A 16,951-nucleotide genomic window follows, 5' to 3' on the forward strand; every position below is an offset into this window, starting at 1 on the left:
CCACAGATTTGATCATTTGATCATGAACACAACAAAAACAAAAATAAACTTTATTATTCTGATGCATTTCCTGTTGTTGTTGACTTGTGAACAATCAGCAGAAATTACAATTTTCACTAGACTAGCACCAGACTAACAAGAAGAATTTCTGTTTTTAAAGGTAGAAATGCATGAAATTAAAGCTAGAATTATTGTAATTAGTCGAACAAGAAGATGCCAGAACTTAGTGCTCAGCCCGTGAATATTAGTAAAGTCAATAAAAACGCTCAAAAGTAGAGAAAAAATCAAAAAATGTATTGAATTGAAATCAGTTGATATTTTAAGTTTAATGGCCTTTTTCTTTCTTACAGTGTGCATGTCAAAAGATGTCTCCTACTTAAAATCTCCTGCTTCGGATTTGTATAAATAATGTTATTGAACAATAACAAGACTTCCAGTCTTTTAAAGCTAATTGCTCCAAAGAAAAAGTGTTGCTCTCATTATCTACAAAAGGCATAGAAGTTAAAGATTCAATATTATTCACATGCAGATAACACTCTAAGCAAGAGGTTGTGGCTTGTTCACATTCATTCATAATAAAGGTCAGGTAGAGCACATTTTAAAGCTTTATAAACACTCCTTAAACCTTGCTCAAGTAATCAGTAGAGAACACAGCTGCACTGCACTTGGAAAATTAGAGTAATTGATGCCCCCAAAGCAGGAGAAGGCTGCAAGAAGACAGTAGGAAGATGGATGTTTCCTCAGTTAGAAGTGCAATTAAGAAATGTTAGTTAACAGGAACGGTGGAGGCCAGGCTGCGGTCAGGAAGACCTGGAAAACTTTGAGAAAATTGCTCATAGAATCGCTAGAGAGGCAAATCAAAAGCACAGTCTGAGTGCAAAAGACCTTCATGAAGATTTAGAGTGGTGCCACTGCATTCTGCTGTGTTCAAACAACAACTGTAAATCCCCCCAAACAAGAACTGAAAGACTCATAGCACCACAGAAAGTACCTTCATGCTGTGATCCTTGCCAAAGGGCACGCTGCTAAGCGCTGACCTATCTTTGCTGTGGGCCATTTTTTCTTTTTTATGTTGAAATTGTGGAATATGCAAATTAAAGAAAAGCAATTTGCGTGAAATATTAAATCAAATGTATCCTCTTTAACTCGGTGCCTTTTAGAAATCAGGACATCTTTATTGGCCATTCAGAGTCATTTTGACGAGCACTACTGCCCAAACGTCTGCACGGCACTGCACGCAGAGAGAAAAGCAGGCCATGCGAGTGCAGCAGAGGACCTGCGCTGCCTGTCTGAACCAGCTCTGAGTTATTCATAAGGTCGCTCACTGATGTTGGATGATGAGTTCTGGCTCGCAGTCAATGTTCTAGCTCATCTCAAAGGTTTTGGATGGGGTTGAAGTCAGGTCTCTGTGCGGGCCAGTTCTACACAACTTCTTTATATTTCTTTATATGGCTGTTTTTGTTGGTTGGAAAAAAGGGAAATGTAACAATTTCTTGACTGAAAGAACTCTTGAGTTCCGTTTGATGTCTTCCATTTAGTGGATCTGTCCTTAGAAAATGTTCCCCTGGAGTCAGATACTTTTTCTGTGTTTTACACGCTATTAGTAGAGACGCTGTTATTGGAAAGTTGATGGACCAACACTTACTTAGCTGATGTCTCCACTGGCATTATTTATAATAGCTTCAGGATGGAAAGATGAGCATTCTCAAAACAGATAAAATACAGTACCGCCCCTCATTTCTTTATATTTTGCTATATATGTGTGTATGTATATATATATATATATATATATACATATATAAGGCAAAAACAATTTGTACAAGCTGGAAAGTTAATATTCAGTATGACCACCTTACCAACTTTCTAAGGCAAGCTTTCTTGTCATCTCCGTGAGGACTCTTCAGTAATACTTCTTCTTGTCTTGTACTTGTCCTTTTTATTTTGCAATTATGTGGAAGTCTCCCTCAGTCCAGCATCCATCTTTTAACAAGTTCTTTCTCTATGAAGAGAGCTCCAAGTAAGATTTCCCCTCCAACGTCCTTCATGGCACACTGAAAGTCACAGTAACAGCTCCCTCTCCTGGTCATACCATGACATTACTTGTCACGATCAGTGTAAAGGTGTTTATGGTGGTTCATTTTTTTCAGTAATTTTTGCTCAGCATATCAAATTCTCCTCTTGTGTGCTACATCTCATTTAAGGTGCAATCCCCAGCTCCTCGCTGATATCTTCTTTTTTTTTTTCTTTTTTTGGGTGGGGGAGATGTGCCGCATCCTTGATTGCAGACTACACAAGTATCAAAGCATACGCCTTGGGTAATACAAGAAATTAGTTTTATTTTTAATACAGGGGGGGAAAAAGAAGAAGATCAAAGCAATCAATGTTGGCATCCACACAATCTCCTCTCCACACACACAGACACACACCTAAAAACACAGCTCTGGTTTTGGTTGCCAGCACAAAAAGTGGGGTTTAAGAAGCTCTTAAGAGGCCAGAAGGAGGAGCAGGAGAGTCTGGCTCGATGTGAGGAGAGGCAGTCGGGGACACAGGAATACATTTTTTATTTGTTGAGTCAGGATGTTTGTGTTTGTAGGTCTACTTGTCATCATTTCCTCATGTTTTGTTCCATGTTCTGCATGCCAACATTTCTGCTTTCATTCATAATAGTTTATCCAAACGTCTCCTCACTTCCTGCCCCGTCCGTTGTCCTTAGCATCACTGGCATTGCGGCATTTCTGCTATAAATTGTCATAAAACAACTCAGATCTAGATCTTTTGTTCTTCCCTTTCTATTGTGCATTTCTTTAAGAGGATTTATACTGTGTTCTTGTTCTCCCAAAACATTCTTTTAAAACCCATTCGCTATCCCGATGAGTAGTAGGAAACGTAAGGTCTTATGAGGAGTTACTATAAGGCAATAACACTCCGAGATTTCATTTATACTCACTGAAATCTGAAAAAGCACAAAAAAGGGTCAAGTCTGGCTCCTCAAGGTCACACTGTGACATTTCGAGTATGGTGAATCAGATAAACAGCAGGCTTTAATGCTGACAAGTACGTCTTAACTGGCCTCTGCGACTGCACTCTTTAATCTGCCACATTTTTCTTTCCACTCTTCAATTTGACAAACAGGATTTGAAGTGAAGCCACCCACACAGTAAACAGCCAAGAGTGAGCTGCAAGTGGATGAGGCAGGTATTTACCACTCTGTGTGTTTACACATCATGCAATCTCTAACAACAGCAGCAGCAGCAGCAGCAGCTGGTAGTCCGCTCTTCGTCTTCCAGCGTGGAAATGTCACCGGAGGTGAATGACAGAGGGCTTGTTTGCTTGGAAGCCAGCAGATATAGCTAGAAGTAGCTGTAAATGATAGCCCGCCCTCCCTGAAAATGGCAACCGTGGCTGCTCGGCTTTATTTGGCCATATAAGCCGCTACTTCCTTTTCCAAACTCTGGGCAAAGCGGTGGTTGAGGAAGAGCAGCTGGCCGTGAGGAAGCAGGCGACTGAGCAGGACGTCGATCCGGTTGCTCTTCAGCAGGACCTGGAGAGAAAAATGCCACAAGTGATGACCCCGAGCAGGCTTCTCGATTAATCAAGAGATGCTTAAAAGCTGGTAATAAGAATGCGCGCTGCTGCAATCTAGTTTCATTACTGCTGAATTTTGCTTTATTGATATTTTTCATAGCACGTAATGAGAGGCTGCTCTTGCGAGTCTCGATACCAGTGTTCGACAATCATCTTTCTTTGGGGAGGTAAACTGTTTAAGTTAATGGATTGCAGTCTGATGATGCCTTAGGACGCATATAGACACAAACACTCGCTACAGTTTCTGAATACAAATGCACTTTACAGCAGCCGGAAGATGCATGAGTCACAGTGATCTACTGTATGTTTGTGGTAAAGAAAAGATGTTTATGCAATTATTCCTGTCAGAAAAAAAGAAAAATTGGAGAAATGAAATAAAACAATACATTTTATCAACAGCTGGTCAGTGACTCATGGCTTCACTAGGTTTGTACAAGTCAAAAGGCTCAAGAGGTCTTTAAAGTTTCACTGTTGAGAATAACTTCAAAGCTAATGACATGTCTCAGTGTTCTTCACACACTTCTCACTGAAGCAGCCATCAGAGATAACACTTCTTTAATCTATGAAAGCCTTAAACAGTATATAAAAGAAGGCATTAACAAATGTGATGTTGCACTTCAGCTTGTGACATCCCCATGTTTAGCATTTTAGCTGACACCAAGATTAGCCAGAAGCATCTATATTTCGATGAGAGCGCTAAGCTATCAGCAGGTTTATCGCACAGGCGCTAAAAGTAAGTGCTGTGAAACACACAAACACATAAAACACCATAACTTCATTCATCAAAACTGAGAGAAAGACTTCTTGCATGGTCTGTCAGCACAATCAGTGACACATGGCCCCATATTACTTGTCAGATAATTGAACTGATGACACTCAAAAAGGCATCAATACCAGAGTTCTCATTCAGTGACGTGAATTAACTGAGATGAAGCTCATGAAACTGCTGCTGGCTACAACCCCGCAGGCAGGCGTCCACTTCTCAATCAAAGGGACAATACTCCTGATAATACAAAGTTTAAACCCAATTTAAATGGGTTTAACATATGAAAATTCATACCGCACCAGACCATAGCCATTTACAAATTACAGTAACTGGAATTGGCAAGTTTGAACTATAGTAATATGGGCACTTATTATAACTCTGTCATATTTATGAAATCTAAACTGTATTTGTGAAAATAGATCCTGAATACTCCAGACCAGGGGCCCGTTCTTCGTACCTCGCTAAGTAAGTTAGCTGGATTTGATTGTTGACGATTTCGCGTGATCCTGGATCGTTCGGTTCCCCGAAGCTCATCCGGGACTTGCTGTCGTAGCAACAGAGCCGTAAGCGTAAACCTGCTCGGGAGCAGGCTTACTTTATGTAAACAGGATTAGATCGCGGCCACGCAGGTATGTCCGCTTCATTTATACGAAAGCAACAGCGATATTCCACCACTGTTTCACCATAAATAAATATTATCAATGTAACTAAAGATAATGCAGTACTTGATTCTTTTATTGATTTCACACAGATACATACAGGTCATATCCTAAAAAAGGGAAATGTACTATTAACATTCTATTACATGTATGTGATTATTACAGATGTAATTCATATTTTAGAGTAGTAATTGTAAATTACTTCGTGTAATCAAGATGAGAGACCACGGCTATAAAAGCGAAGGTGGATAAGGAGAGTTTTCAGAATTCAGCGTATATTGCGGGACAGACAGGATCCTTTAGCTCAGCGCGACAGTGTGCTCATTGAGAGATATCGATTTTCCCGTGAGGATATTATTTACTTAACCAACTTGTTGACGAGGGGGTGCAGGACCACCACTTGTCTTTTTTTGCTCTGCCCTTTTCTTGGTTGCTGTTATGAACAAACAAACAGATTATTTCAGGGTCTCTTTTCAAGAGACTAAAAGCAATATAAGTGATAAATATTACCATTCTGTAGAATATTCTTATATTTCACTTTTACTTGTTCCCATGTTCTAGTGGGTCCTGTTGGGGCTCTAATGTGAAAGGGGATATAATATAACATAATATAATATAATATAATGTAATATAATATTGGATAATATAGTGTGATATAGGGCTGCTCAATTAATCGAATTTTAATCACGATTACGATCTGGGCTTTCAACGATCATTAAAAATGACTGAGCCGATTATTAGCCCCTCCCTCATTTATCCGCGACACCTTAAAGGCCGGTCCGTGAAAATATTGTCGGGCATAAACCGGTCCGTGGCGCAAAAAAGGGTGGAGACCGCTGATTAAGAGGACCCGAGGGAAGCTCGGAAAGCTAAGCAGAAGTTATTTGGAGAGGAGAGTGACTGCCGTTGGTTGAAAAGAGTTAAAAAAAAAAAAAAAAAACTTCAGTGGTGTTGCACACTATTTTATATTATTTTTTTAAAGTCATTGTTAACCCTTTAAAGCCGGTCAGAGCAGCACGCTCCGTTTTGCGTTACTATTTTTAAACCCCTGTAGAATCTGAACCGTGTAAGCTAGCGCAATAATTTGTTTTGCATATGAAACCGGAGGAGTTGTACTTACATCTGATGCCATCAGCTTGTCCTCGGTCACGGTTTCGTTCCACATATAGCTTTGCAAAAATTGCATAAAAAGCGCTTGCATGAACAAAAACATAATATTCCAGAAACACGCTTTGCCGTTCCTATCAGCTGTTCGTAACACTTCCCACAGTGAAATGATGCACCTGCTGTTTTCTTTGCAAGTTTTTTGTTTTTCCTGCAGTATATAAAAATTGCTGTATCTCCAAAATAAAACTATGAAGACACTCAAAATAAATCTCCTGTTGTTGTAAACTATTTTTTGCAACTTTTTTGTATTTAAAGTTTTGAGGGATAAACCTCTTAAACTTCTCCAAGTAGAAATATATGTAAACAAAACAAAAGCGATTTTCAATTTTTTTTGTAGTTTATTGCACTTTTTTGCAATTTATGTAATTACTATGCACTTAATGCATACATATTATTATGTTATGGGCTATAACAGTTGTATTGATGTATAGCAACTTGAAATGCTCCCACAAATGGCACTACAGCATGTAAAAAAATAAATAAAAATAATATAAGCTCTGGTGGACTTGGTTCTATAGTAGGTCTTAAAGGGTTAAATAAATATCGTCAAATAATCGTGATCTCAATTTCAGTGAAAATAATCGTGATTATCATTTTTGCCATAATCGAGCAGCCCTAGTGTGATATGAAATTACTTACGAGTTTAATTTGTCAGCAACTTCCTGCCAGCCCTCTCTCCTTGCTTTTGCAGCCTTTGCAGTGTTCCCTTGAGTTCTGATTAAACTCCTGAAATCCCTCACTCAAGAGTTCTTGCTCTGCTGCCGAAAAATACTGAGCGCGCTCCTTCGACATTTTCGCCGACCAATCAGAGGGTTGCCGATCAATGTTTCTACTATGGATGCGTAGCCCCTTTTACGACACCCAGTGATCTCACATTACTTCATCCAGCTGTACTAATCGTCAACAGCAGGTGTGTTCGGAGAACCGGATTAGCGAGCTCACGGTTAGCGCGATGATTTGGTCTTGGATGTGTCATTTGATCTTGGATGTAGTAAGCGACGTACGAAGAACGGGCCCCAGGTCCAAATTAAACACACATCGAGTGCAACAGAGTGAGTATGCTCACTCTAGAAGAAGTCCAGCTCTCCTAGAGTAGCTACCTGCCTGCTGGAATCTCCTGTGTGGTCTTGAGACTGTGCTGTGAGACACAGCAAACCTTCATATTGAAACATATTGATGTGTCATCCTGAAGGAGTTGGAGTACCTGTGCAACCTCTGTAGGGTCCTGGTACCAGAAAACAATCAGAAAAGATGAGGCAGGAAAAAAATGTCAGGGGCCTCGACCTGTAAAACCTGTTTTGGGGGTTGTCTCATTTTTGCCCCTCTAGTGCACCTACTCTTAATTTCAAAGCAACTGAAACTTATTTACAACCTACTGCTACTTAGCTGACCAGCTCAGTATCCCAGAAACTTAACTGACTTGATGGTGTACGCTGATTAAAAAGTGTTCCTTTCATTTTTTTGAGCAGTAGAATGTGTGTCCACGGCTCACCTCGCTCCCTTGCCCCAGCATGTGCAGGTGCTCCAGGCAGTGGCGGGTCAGGTTGCGCAGTGTTCCCTCAGCCAGCAGCAGGTTCTCATGAGGCTCACAGACGAGCGTGAAGCCCAGACTCTGAACCCCCAGCCACAGAGCGCTCGTCTCCTCGGAGAACGGGTCTCCGGCTCTGAGCCGCACCACGCCGCAGTCGGCGTCCTGCAGAGCCAGATTCTCTTCGCCCGGCAACGTCTCCACTATCAGCCGACCCAAGGCTTCCCGGGACAGAGAGATAGCACTCCGGACTTGTCTGAGACACAAAAAGTGTTTTGCCATTAGTTAGGATGCTTTCATAGTCACAATAACTGTGGGACTCATTTTATTTTGAGCTATTTAACCAGTTTTACTGATAACATTAGAACAACCGTTGTCTTTGACAGTAGTAATCGCTAGTTACAGGCTGGAACAGGAGAAAAACAAAACACACACACACACAATTAGGGATGGGTATCGAAAACCGGTTCTTGTTGAGAACCGGTTCCCACTGTTTCAATTCCTTGGAATCGTTTGCCATTTTTGCAAACGATTCCCTTATCGATTCCAGTCGCCCCGAATGACGTCACCACGTTGCGGAGCGTCATTTACCTGGCAGGAAACACGGCGCCTAAGCGGCTCAAACGCTCAAAAGTTTGATTATACTTCATGAGAACCGATGACAACAGGGCAACTTGCAAAGTAGATATTTCATTTAAGGGAGGAAACACTACGAATATGCAAAAGCATTTGCTCACAAAACACGCGATGACCTTAAATGAATGTCGTGTTTTTAATTCCACTCCGGACTCGTGACTCTCCCAGCAGCAGCGGTAACGTTTGCACGCCCTCTTCCGTTAATGCGGCAGGTAAATAATCAACTAACAGTGCATATTATGTTAGCGTGATCTGCCTTATTACAAGACCTGCCATTACTGTACATGTAGGTGACCATGATGAGAGAGACAGAGTCTGGCTCAGATGCTGGCAGTTCTCGCTGCAGTCTGCCGGCAGCGTCTCCTTTCAGGCAGGATAGACGAACGTCACAGAGCAGTGACTCAGTTTGTGGTCAAAGGCTTGCACCCGTTTGCCACAGCAGATGATTTTTGGTAAGTGAATGTGTTTAATTGTAGGCAGGGACATTACTGGATATTCTTGTGTAATTGCCACAGAACAATTTATGTTATACTTTGTTATTGCTACAGAAGAATATTTATTTTATTATTGTACATTTACAATTTTTTTTCCTGGGGACCCTGTGACACCCCATTGAAGAGCCGTAGGCTGTGGATCTCTGAAGCTCTCACTGTTGGGTTTGTAAGGCCATGTTACTCCTAAGTTTCTATCTTGTTCAAAGAGAAGATATAAAACAAAGTTCTAAGCTAATCGACCTTAGTGTTCTCCTTTTTAAAAAAAAAAAAAGAATCGATAAAGAATCGAATCGTTAAACAGAATCGAAAATGGAATCGGAATCGTTAAAATCTTATCAATACCCATCCCTACACACAATGATTCATGAGTCACTGAAAAAAAATATTATTGTCTGGCATTTTACATTGTGTGTTCCCATCAAAATAGCAGGATGCTTTATATGAGAAAACAGAGAGATGATTGATGGTGAAAGAACTGCTATTATGAGTTATCAACAAGAATAAATCCTAAAAATCACTAGAAATAAAGCCAGGGTGCTATTTTCAGTATTTTTTTAAATTACCTTCATACAATTAGCAGTAAAAAAAAAAAAATTGCTCAAAAGCCAAAAATGGCTCTAGGTACTCTGGCAGGTAAATTCATTTTTTTAAAGCATTGAGACTGAGGCCATCTCGGTGTCTGGCAGACCATCTGTATAACAAGTAGTCCTGTGTTCTTGAGTCTAAACATAGCTCCTGTGCTCATCGCTGGATAGATCTTCATGACACTGCATGACGGATATGAATAGAGCATTCAAAGAGCCTTTTGAACAATACTGTATATGACAAACATCAACAGGCAATGCAGGGACACGAACAGACGCCACTCAACAGAATACACTGGCTGCATGTCTTTATCTGGACAGGTGTTAGTTCCAAAACATGAAAAGAAAACACACATCAGCTATCAGAGCTGACTGAGACATTTATTCAGGAGGAAACAAAAACATCTTTGCCCCCTGCAGTCTCTGCATGAACTGCTGAATCCTGTTGTAAACACGAGGGAATAGTGTAAATCAGATGCATCCACAAAGCGGAATCAGAAGACTACCACAACAGGTCCACTCTGTCTACCTGGTGGAAAATGAATGAAGCTCAAGTAATGGGACAGAGCCTTGGGCTGTCAAGTCGTTTCCACTATGTTAATGTAATGCAAAAACACAGAAAGGTGATTAACTGAATTTAATTATGTCTGCTGTCCTTATCTCTTCACTCCTACAGGCAAAATTACACAAAAAGGGCTTAATTAAAGTGTCCACTTCTGTCCCAATCTGTGGATGTCCAGAAAAAAAATGACTTCGAATAATGATTTATTTTTAACTGTTAACCACAAACACCCACCTGGCTACTGCGGTCACCCTCTCCTTCTGCAGAAGCCTTCTTTCCTCCGGGCTGAAGTCTCGGTGCCGCTCGGACAGGACTCCGTCATCTGGACCGAAAACCCGGGAGTACAGAACACGGCTCTCCCCGGCAGACAGAGCACTCACCGGGCACACGGTGTGGATGAGGAAACACCGAACCATGCTGTCGTACTAGGGGAGAAAAAGTTATCCAAACAGAGCTTTTTACTTTATTTCTTCTGAATCGTTGTTTACACTGCTGATTTTAAGCACTTCCGCATTGGTCAGCTGACCAGTCTCGTGCACTGTTGCTTTTCATAAATATAACCACCAGAGGTCGCTCGCAGTCAGCGACTCCCACATATGCTCCCAGCAGTGTTATTCAGAGCCATACAGTATCTTTGAAGACTGTTTGTTTGTTTGTTTACACTTACAAATGATTGTTTTTAAACGGCAGCATGGAGCTGTGTGGTGGCTGTGTGTAAAATCAGAATGGTTTAGCCAGAATAGCATTGCTTTAGCTGACAGTCTATAGTACACTGATCATAGACAATACGATCAATAATTCTGACCGTAACATTCTATTGAACAGGTCACATGTGAAATTAAACACTCCTGCTTTCAGCTCAACATACCTCACTAACTCAATAGTCTCTTTCTTCCTAGTACAGCTCTCAGGACTGAGGGACAGGAGAGGCTGCAGAGAGGCTGAGTGAGAACAGAGGGTTTCGGGGTCTCAGCAGATAAACAGAGGCAGCTGGTAATCCAACAGCTGCTGCTGGTCATGCTTCTTTACACTGAGAGGCCCTCCTCTGTGTGTGTGCATGCGTCTGTCTGTGTGTGTGTGAAGAAGAAAGAGAGCATTCACTCTGCTTTGTTAGCATTCACTCCACCATCCTGTTAACCTCTTCACCCTCAGCCCTGAACTTACTTGGTGTAACTGAAACACAGTGTAACAAGACCTGGGGATAGTTCTAGCTCTTCATAGGATTTTATTTTATTTTATTAAAAGAACTGCTGATTTTATGACATTCAGAACTCCGTATGTCATTATTACAACTCTAACAGCTGGAAGAGAATAGCATCATGAGGCTGTTAGCAGTCTGGCTTTAGGGACTCATGTTAGTTCACCACGTTGGTCCAGAATGAAACATCTCAGTAGGTATTTTAGGGATTTCTAGGCTAGACTAAACTAGACTCCTTAGCATCAGGCAGGAAATCCTGGAAATCCTTATTTTGATCCAAAAGGCCACAGCAAACAAGTAACATAGGCAAGAAAGAAGGACTGTATTTCTCCCATATTAGCTTCTCTTCATTGGTTCCAGGTAAAATCTAGAATGTCATTTTAAAACCCTTTAAAAAGTCTCTTCTCACATGCAATTTGACATGACGATGAGACCCTGTCATATGTTACAGATCGTTTAGTGTCATATTATCCCAATAAAGCACCCTGCTCTCAGAGTGAAGGCTTACTTGCTGTTCCTAGAGTTTTCAAAAGTAGAATGGAGGGACAGCCTTCAGTTTTCAGGCCCCTCTTCTGTGGAAACAGCTTCCAGTTTGGATTTTGAAGACAGACACAATCTCTACTTTTAAGATTAGGTTTAAAACTTTCCTTTTTGCTAAAGCATATAGTTAGGGCTGGATCAGGTGACCCTGAATCCTCCCTTAGTTAAGCTACGATAAGTGTAGGCTGCTGGGGGATTCCCATGATGCATTGAGCCCTTCTTCTTGAGTCAGCTTTTCCACTCAAAGTGTGTTTATACACCTCTCTGCATTTAATCATTAGTTATTGTTCATCTCTGACTCTCTTCCACAGCATGTCTTCTATCCTGTCTTGCTCCCCTCTCTCCAGCCGGTTGTGGCAGATGGCCCCGCCCCTCCCTGAGTCTGGTTCTGTTGGAGGTTTCTTCCTGTGGAAGTTTCTCCTTCCAACTTTCGCCAAAGTGCTTGCGCATAGGGGTCATACGATTGTTGGGGTTGGTTGTATTATTTTAGGGTCTACCTTACAATATAAAGCGCCTTGAGCGACTGTTGCTCTGATTTGGCGTTGCATAAATAAAATTGAATTGAATTGAATACAACAACTTCTCGCTGCTTTCGATAGGTTCCACATTTTGGTGATTCATCTTCCTGAATTCAGTGGTACCCTGACTCTTCTTTTAGATATACAGTTTGGTTTAGTTACCTCAGTCAGGTTTAACCTGAAATTAAGCTGTCTTGTTTCATTATTTAGCTAGGACACTCATGTCACCTTTGTTTCTATTGCACATTTAAAACAACAGGAGTTCTATCCAGTTAAAGCAGATGTATTTATACTCCAGGTCTACAAAAACTCAAGTACCATAATTCACATAAAAACCACCAGTCAAATAGAAATGACTATATAAACAATGTCTAAGAATACAAACAGCAGCTGACATAAATGAGCAGGAATAAAACATTCACAATGGACATGACAAAAACCACGAGGCCCCTCAAACTTAACTCAAAGGGAATACAAATAAAAGTAAGTCTTCAGATTTGATTTAAAAACAATCACCTGTTTGACAGGTTTTTATATGGGATGGCAAATTATTCCAGAGCCTGAGGGCTATAAAAACAAAGATGCGGTTGCTTTTAGGCTTTAGGCGAAAAGGGGACGCTGAGAGACGTTGCTGGAGGATGACCTCAGTGACCTCGAACCTGGAGGCAAAATTTGGGCTTAAAACATCCGTGAACTATTGTGGAGCTGATCCTCAGAGGGCTTTTAAAGTAAATAATAATATTTTAAAAACAACTCTATTTCACAGGTAGACAGTGCAACTGAGCTAAAAAAGGAGGGATGTGTTGTCAGGCAGTTAGAAGTCAAGCAGCAGAGTTGTAAACCAACTACAACTGAGAAAGACACTAATACAGGGAGTTACTGTAACCCCACACAAAAATTACTATCTTTTATTTTGTTTGAGATGTCTCCATATAAGCATACAATATTGTAGCTTAAAATGACAGTGTGTAAAAACTTACTACTAGATGTCTGTAGATTGCAGACTCCAGTCAACACACATGGGATGCTTACCATTTGTTCCAGAAGACAGACCATTAATCTGTAGTGAGTGTACTCAGGCATTAAAGTGACTCTGGACCAAATCTGCCCTGGAGTCTTTTTGCTATCTGGGCAGGCCACTGTTTGCCTCAACTGTCAATATGCAGATGAGAGGCGTCCACGTCTATTTACTTTTAGGAGGCTGTAAAACTTGAATACGAGTTGATGTGTCAGCGATGTTCACTTCTGTTCAATGGCACAGACACTATGATCTTTTTTTGAAGATATCCTGTTAGCTGTTAGCCACCAATAAACTCGGTTAGCCGCTGTTAACTGGTGTTAGAGAAAATTGGAACTTTGAAGTTAATATAACATTATTGGACTTTGGCACTTTGTAAATAAACTCATATGACGTGAGAATGTAATCAAACTGTTTATCAGAGGGAAAGTGTGATTTTTAGGAAACTCCATTAGCTTTCACAATGTTAGCTTATAAACAGCTGTTTGTAAGCTAGCCAGCCTTGAGCTGTCCAGATTCTCTTCTTCTCCACCTTTTGCAAGTCTCCAGACGCATACATAAGATGCGATTACGGTAGGTGGAACATGATGACCATCTTGGCCATTGTAGTCAAGATGGCGGAGCGACATAGTAGCTGCCACAAACCGGTGTTAACTCCTGTGTATTTTTAATGGATGAATTCAAAGTTATGACAATGCATACATTTGTTGGAACAATTACTGTACATTTATGAGAATAACATTCTTTGACTCTATTAAATAATTTTTTTTTTAAAAACAACTGTCTGTACTTTTAAGATGCGCATAAAAATTCCATGTTTAAAAGAACAGACATAAAAATGGGAAAATATGAAGATAGTTGTAGCACTTCTCAAATCACTGGTTAACATATGAATGTTGTGCAGGTGAAATTATGTTCCACTTACAGAAAAGACAGAAAAGAATTGAATGAATGTAACTTAATAACTAACTATTCTTTAGACCAGTGTGTCAAACGTAAGAACAAGCCTAACAAAGAGCTTAATCTGTACGACTGCGTGGCTGGTGCATTTCTCTATGATGACAGTGAAATGACTGAACATGGAAAAAATTAGTCAGAGCGTTGAAGACGCATTTATTTTCTCAAGACTTCATTAGCTTTTCGTCATCAATTTTTCTGAATGGGTGGTTCATCAAATGTGAACGTTTCCACAATATAAATCTTGAGACTAAAAGAAAAATGATCCAATACTTTTGCGTCCCACTTTTGAGATCAAGTGGCCCGTGAACTAAAATGATTCTGCTGCTTTAAACACTGACTACTTTGGATTCAGTTCAAGTCTGGTTTTGATTCATGCTCGGAAACCAAGAGAGAATTTTCAGCCTACTTTTATGGAGCTTGTCATCAAAATAGACATAGGAGAGCAATATTTCTGCAACACACACATAAGGTAATGATCTACACATGCACACATTGCTCCTCAGCAATAAAGTAAAGGGTGGAGATCACTGCAGGTAATAATTAGACAAAATCATTGAGAGCAGTCAGTGTGAAAGTGAAGGCAGATTATGTTGTCATTGTGAAATTTCAGCTTCAAACACCAGCTGTTTGACGAGGATCGCGTTTTCAGCGTGGAGGAAAACAAAAAAGCAAAAGCAGCGAGCGTGACTGAAGTGCAGAAACTTGTGTCGAGATCACCACAAAAAAAAGTCAGAACACGTTTCGGTGTTTTTGACCTATGAGTCACATTTCCTTGTGATGAAATAAAAACCAGCTGAATATGAAGAACAACAGGATGTGGGGGATGGCAAGGGCAATCAGCCAGTCATACAGACCAATAATGATGAAACCCGCCAATTTGAATTAAAGGAAGCTGAAGACAACATGCAGCGAGTGACATAAAGAACATTTCGTCTGCTGCGCAGGGTGAAATCTTCTTAAATTGTGTGTATGTGTGCGTGTGTGTGTGCAGAAAGCAGAACTGTGAGTGAGACATTAAGAAGTTTCTAATCCTCAAAAACTTTGACTTCACCTTAGAAAACCACAATCTCCACCCTTTCCTTGAAACCACACTGTTACGCTTCAGAATTTCACCACCCTTGTTGGCCCGTGCGACCCTTTGATTTGCAGGCTGGTTTGTCAGTTTACTGACAATGTCGGCAGTCGCACAGCAAACAGAGGTTTATGGGTGACACCCAGGCTGGAGGTTTGTTTGAGGGCACCTTTGATCGGCTTTGCAGAAAAGGAAAGACAGTCACAGGAAGGGTGGCGAGGTTTTAAGGGCAATTCTACAGAGCGCTGGCATGCTTTTTCATCTCATGTCAAGTCTTTACATATCTTCATCAGTCTTTGGCCATATTTGAATTAATTAAACTGATTTAACAGGAACATTGCTTCACACCATCAAGGGTCCACATTTAGTCATTTGACTAAATCCAAACCAAAGTAATGAAAGGTCATCAAACAGCATCCACCATCAGAGAGTCACACACTGTATACGCAAAGTATAGGTAGTGAGTCTGTGAAGTGAGTGCCTTAAACATGCATTCAGAATTTCCCTTTGTTGCAAAAAGAAGTCCAACAATCTAGCAAGCTGTGGGAAAGCAGCCCTGGGCTCGCTTGAGCCATGTCCCCAGGAGACACTTTCCTCAAAGTTTACAGACTCGATTGCTGTTTTCAAGTCTTCCTGAATGGAAAATGTTGTTTATTTTATTCTCTGTTGTGCCCAGAAGGTACCCTTTAGGGTATGTCTTTATAATATACACTGTTTTCACTATGGAAATATGGGATTCCTCCACTATACAGGGAGTGAGACCTCTATTGTGGGAGGGAAAAAAAGGAAAACATACACATAAGATATTGTTTCTGTTTATGTTGTATACAGTTTAGAGTTTACATTCATTCAACTCTTTTGAAAGCCGTCAGATAAACAAAGCACACCTTTGAGAACAAGCCACTCGGTAATGCAGCATTCATTCGTGGAAATCAGTTTAAGTGTCCCACTGTTGCTTTGCTGAATTCTTGAATCTCCTAATTGGATGAGTCTAATTGTAAAACCTGGCTCAGTTTACTTTTTGAGGACCTGCCAAGGACTCATCTACATTTTAAAAACGACTATTGAGGTGGAGAAGGGAAGCTTGTATTGAAAGGATCTCGCAAGTGTTGCATTATGTATGCCTCGTGTAAAGGTGTGAGGCCTCTCAAATCTAAGCAGCTGGCCTGGTAATTGCAAAAAAAAGGTGAAAGATACCATAGACTCACGGACCAGTATGTGTAAAGACTGTGGAAGCTAAATAGTCGTTTATTAAGCTGTGTAGTGTTTGCTCTTTAGTGCTGCTGTCAGTAATTTTTTAGAGGATTTAGGAGAGACTTGAAGCAGCTTCAGTTGCACAATTCAACCAACAGACATTAGTTTCGGCAATTTGCCACTGGCTGTAAATAAGTTAGACTTCACTCACTGGAATGCAAATAAAGCCTTGCCCTTTCGTTCCCACAGCCACATGGACATTGGGAAACTGTCTGATTTCAAACTTTGGTGAGGTGCCAGCAGGCTTGTGCTTTTACAACCTCTCCTCCCTTCATGTCACGTGTTTTCAGCACGTGGTGACTGTGATATTTTCCCTCCACTCCTTGTCCTGTAACAGGACAGTTAACCTCATGTCAGGACACGTCAAGCTGCCAGGTACTGCCTTCACAGAGAGGAATGTGTTTGTATGC

At 40.7% G+C, this 16,951-nt stretch overlaps 1 protein-coding gene across 2 annotated transcripts; it reads right to left on the bottom strand.

Moving 5' to 3' along the window:
• Nucleotides 1–1,877: 1,877 nt before the first annotated feature.
• ap5s1 (adaptor related protein complex 5 subunit sigma 1) lies at nucleotides 1,878–13,375 on the bottom strand. Of its 2 annotated transcripts, none has more exons than XM_086275693.1 (4): nucleotides 13,270–13,375; nucleotides 10,216–10,406; nucleotides 7,670–7,961; nucleotides 1,878–3,541 (listed from the first exon to the last, which is right to left on the bottom strand). In XM_086275693.1, exons 1-4 carry the CDS (start codon nucleotides 13,318–13,320, stop codon nucleotides 3,413–3,415), a joined length of 663 nt encoding a protein of 220 aa, XP_086131819.1. In that variant the 5' UTR covers nucleotides 13,321–13,375; the 3' UTR covers nucleotides 1,878–3,412. The 2 variants fall into 2 exon arrangements, with proteins under 2 accessions (XP_086131819.1, XP_086131820.1); XM_086275694.1 differs by lacking the exon at nucleotides 13,270–13,375 and adding an exon at nucleotides 10,850–10,947.
• Between the last annotated feature and the right edge of the window lie 3,576 nt (nucleotides 13,376–16,951).

The sequence above is a fragment of the Aulonocara sp. 'chitande type north' Nkhata Bay genome, linkage group LG19 (genome assembly GCF_057382095.1).
Source record: "Aulonocara sp. 'chitande type north' Nkhata Bay isolate Kocher_YH1m ecotype deep benthic linkage group LG19, A_spYH_male_GT1.1, whole genome shotgun sequence".
In the NCBI taxonomy this organism is placed as follows: domain Eukaryota; kingdom Metazoa; phylum Chordata; class Actinopteri; order Cichliformes; family Cichlidae; genus Aulonocara; species Aulonocara sp. 'chitande type north' Nkhata Bay.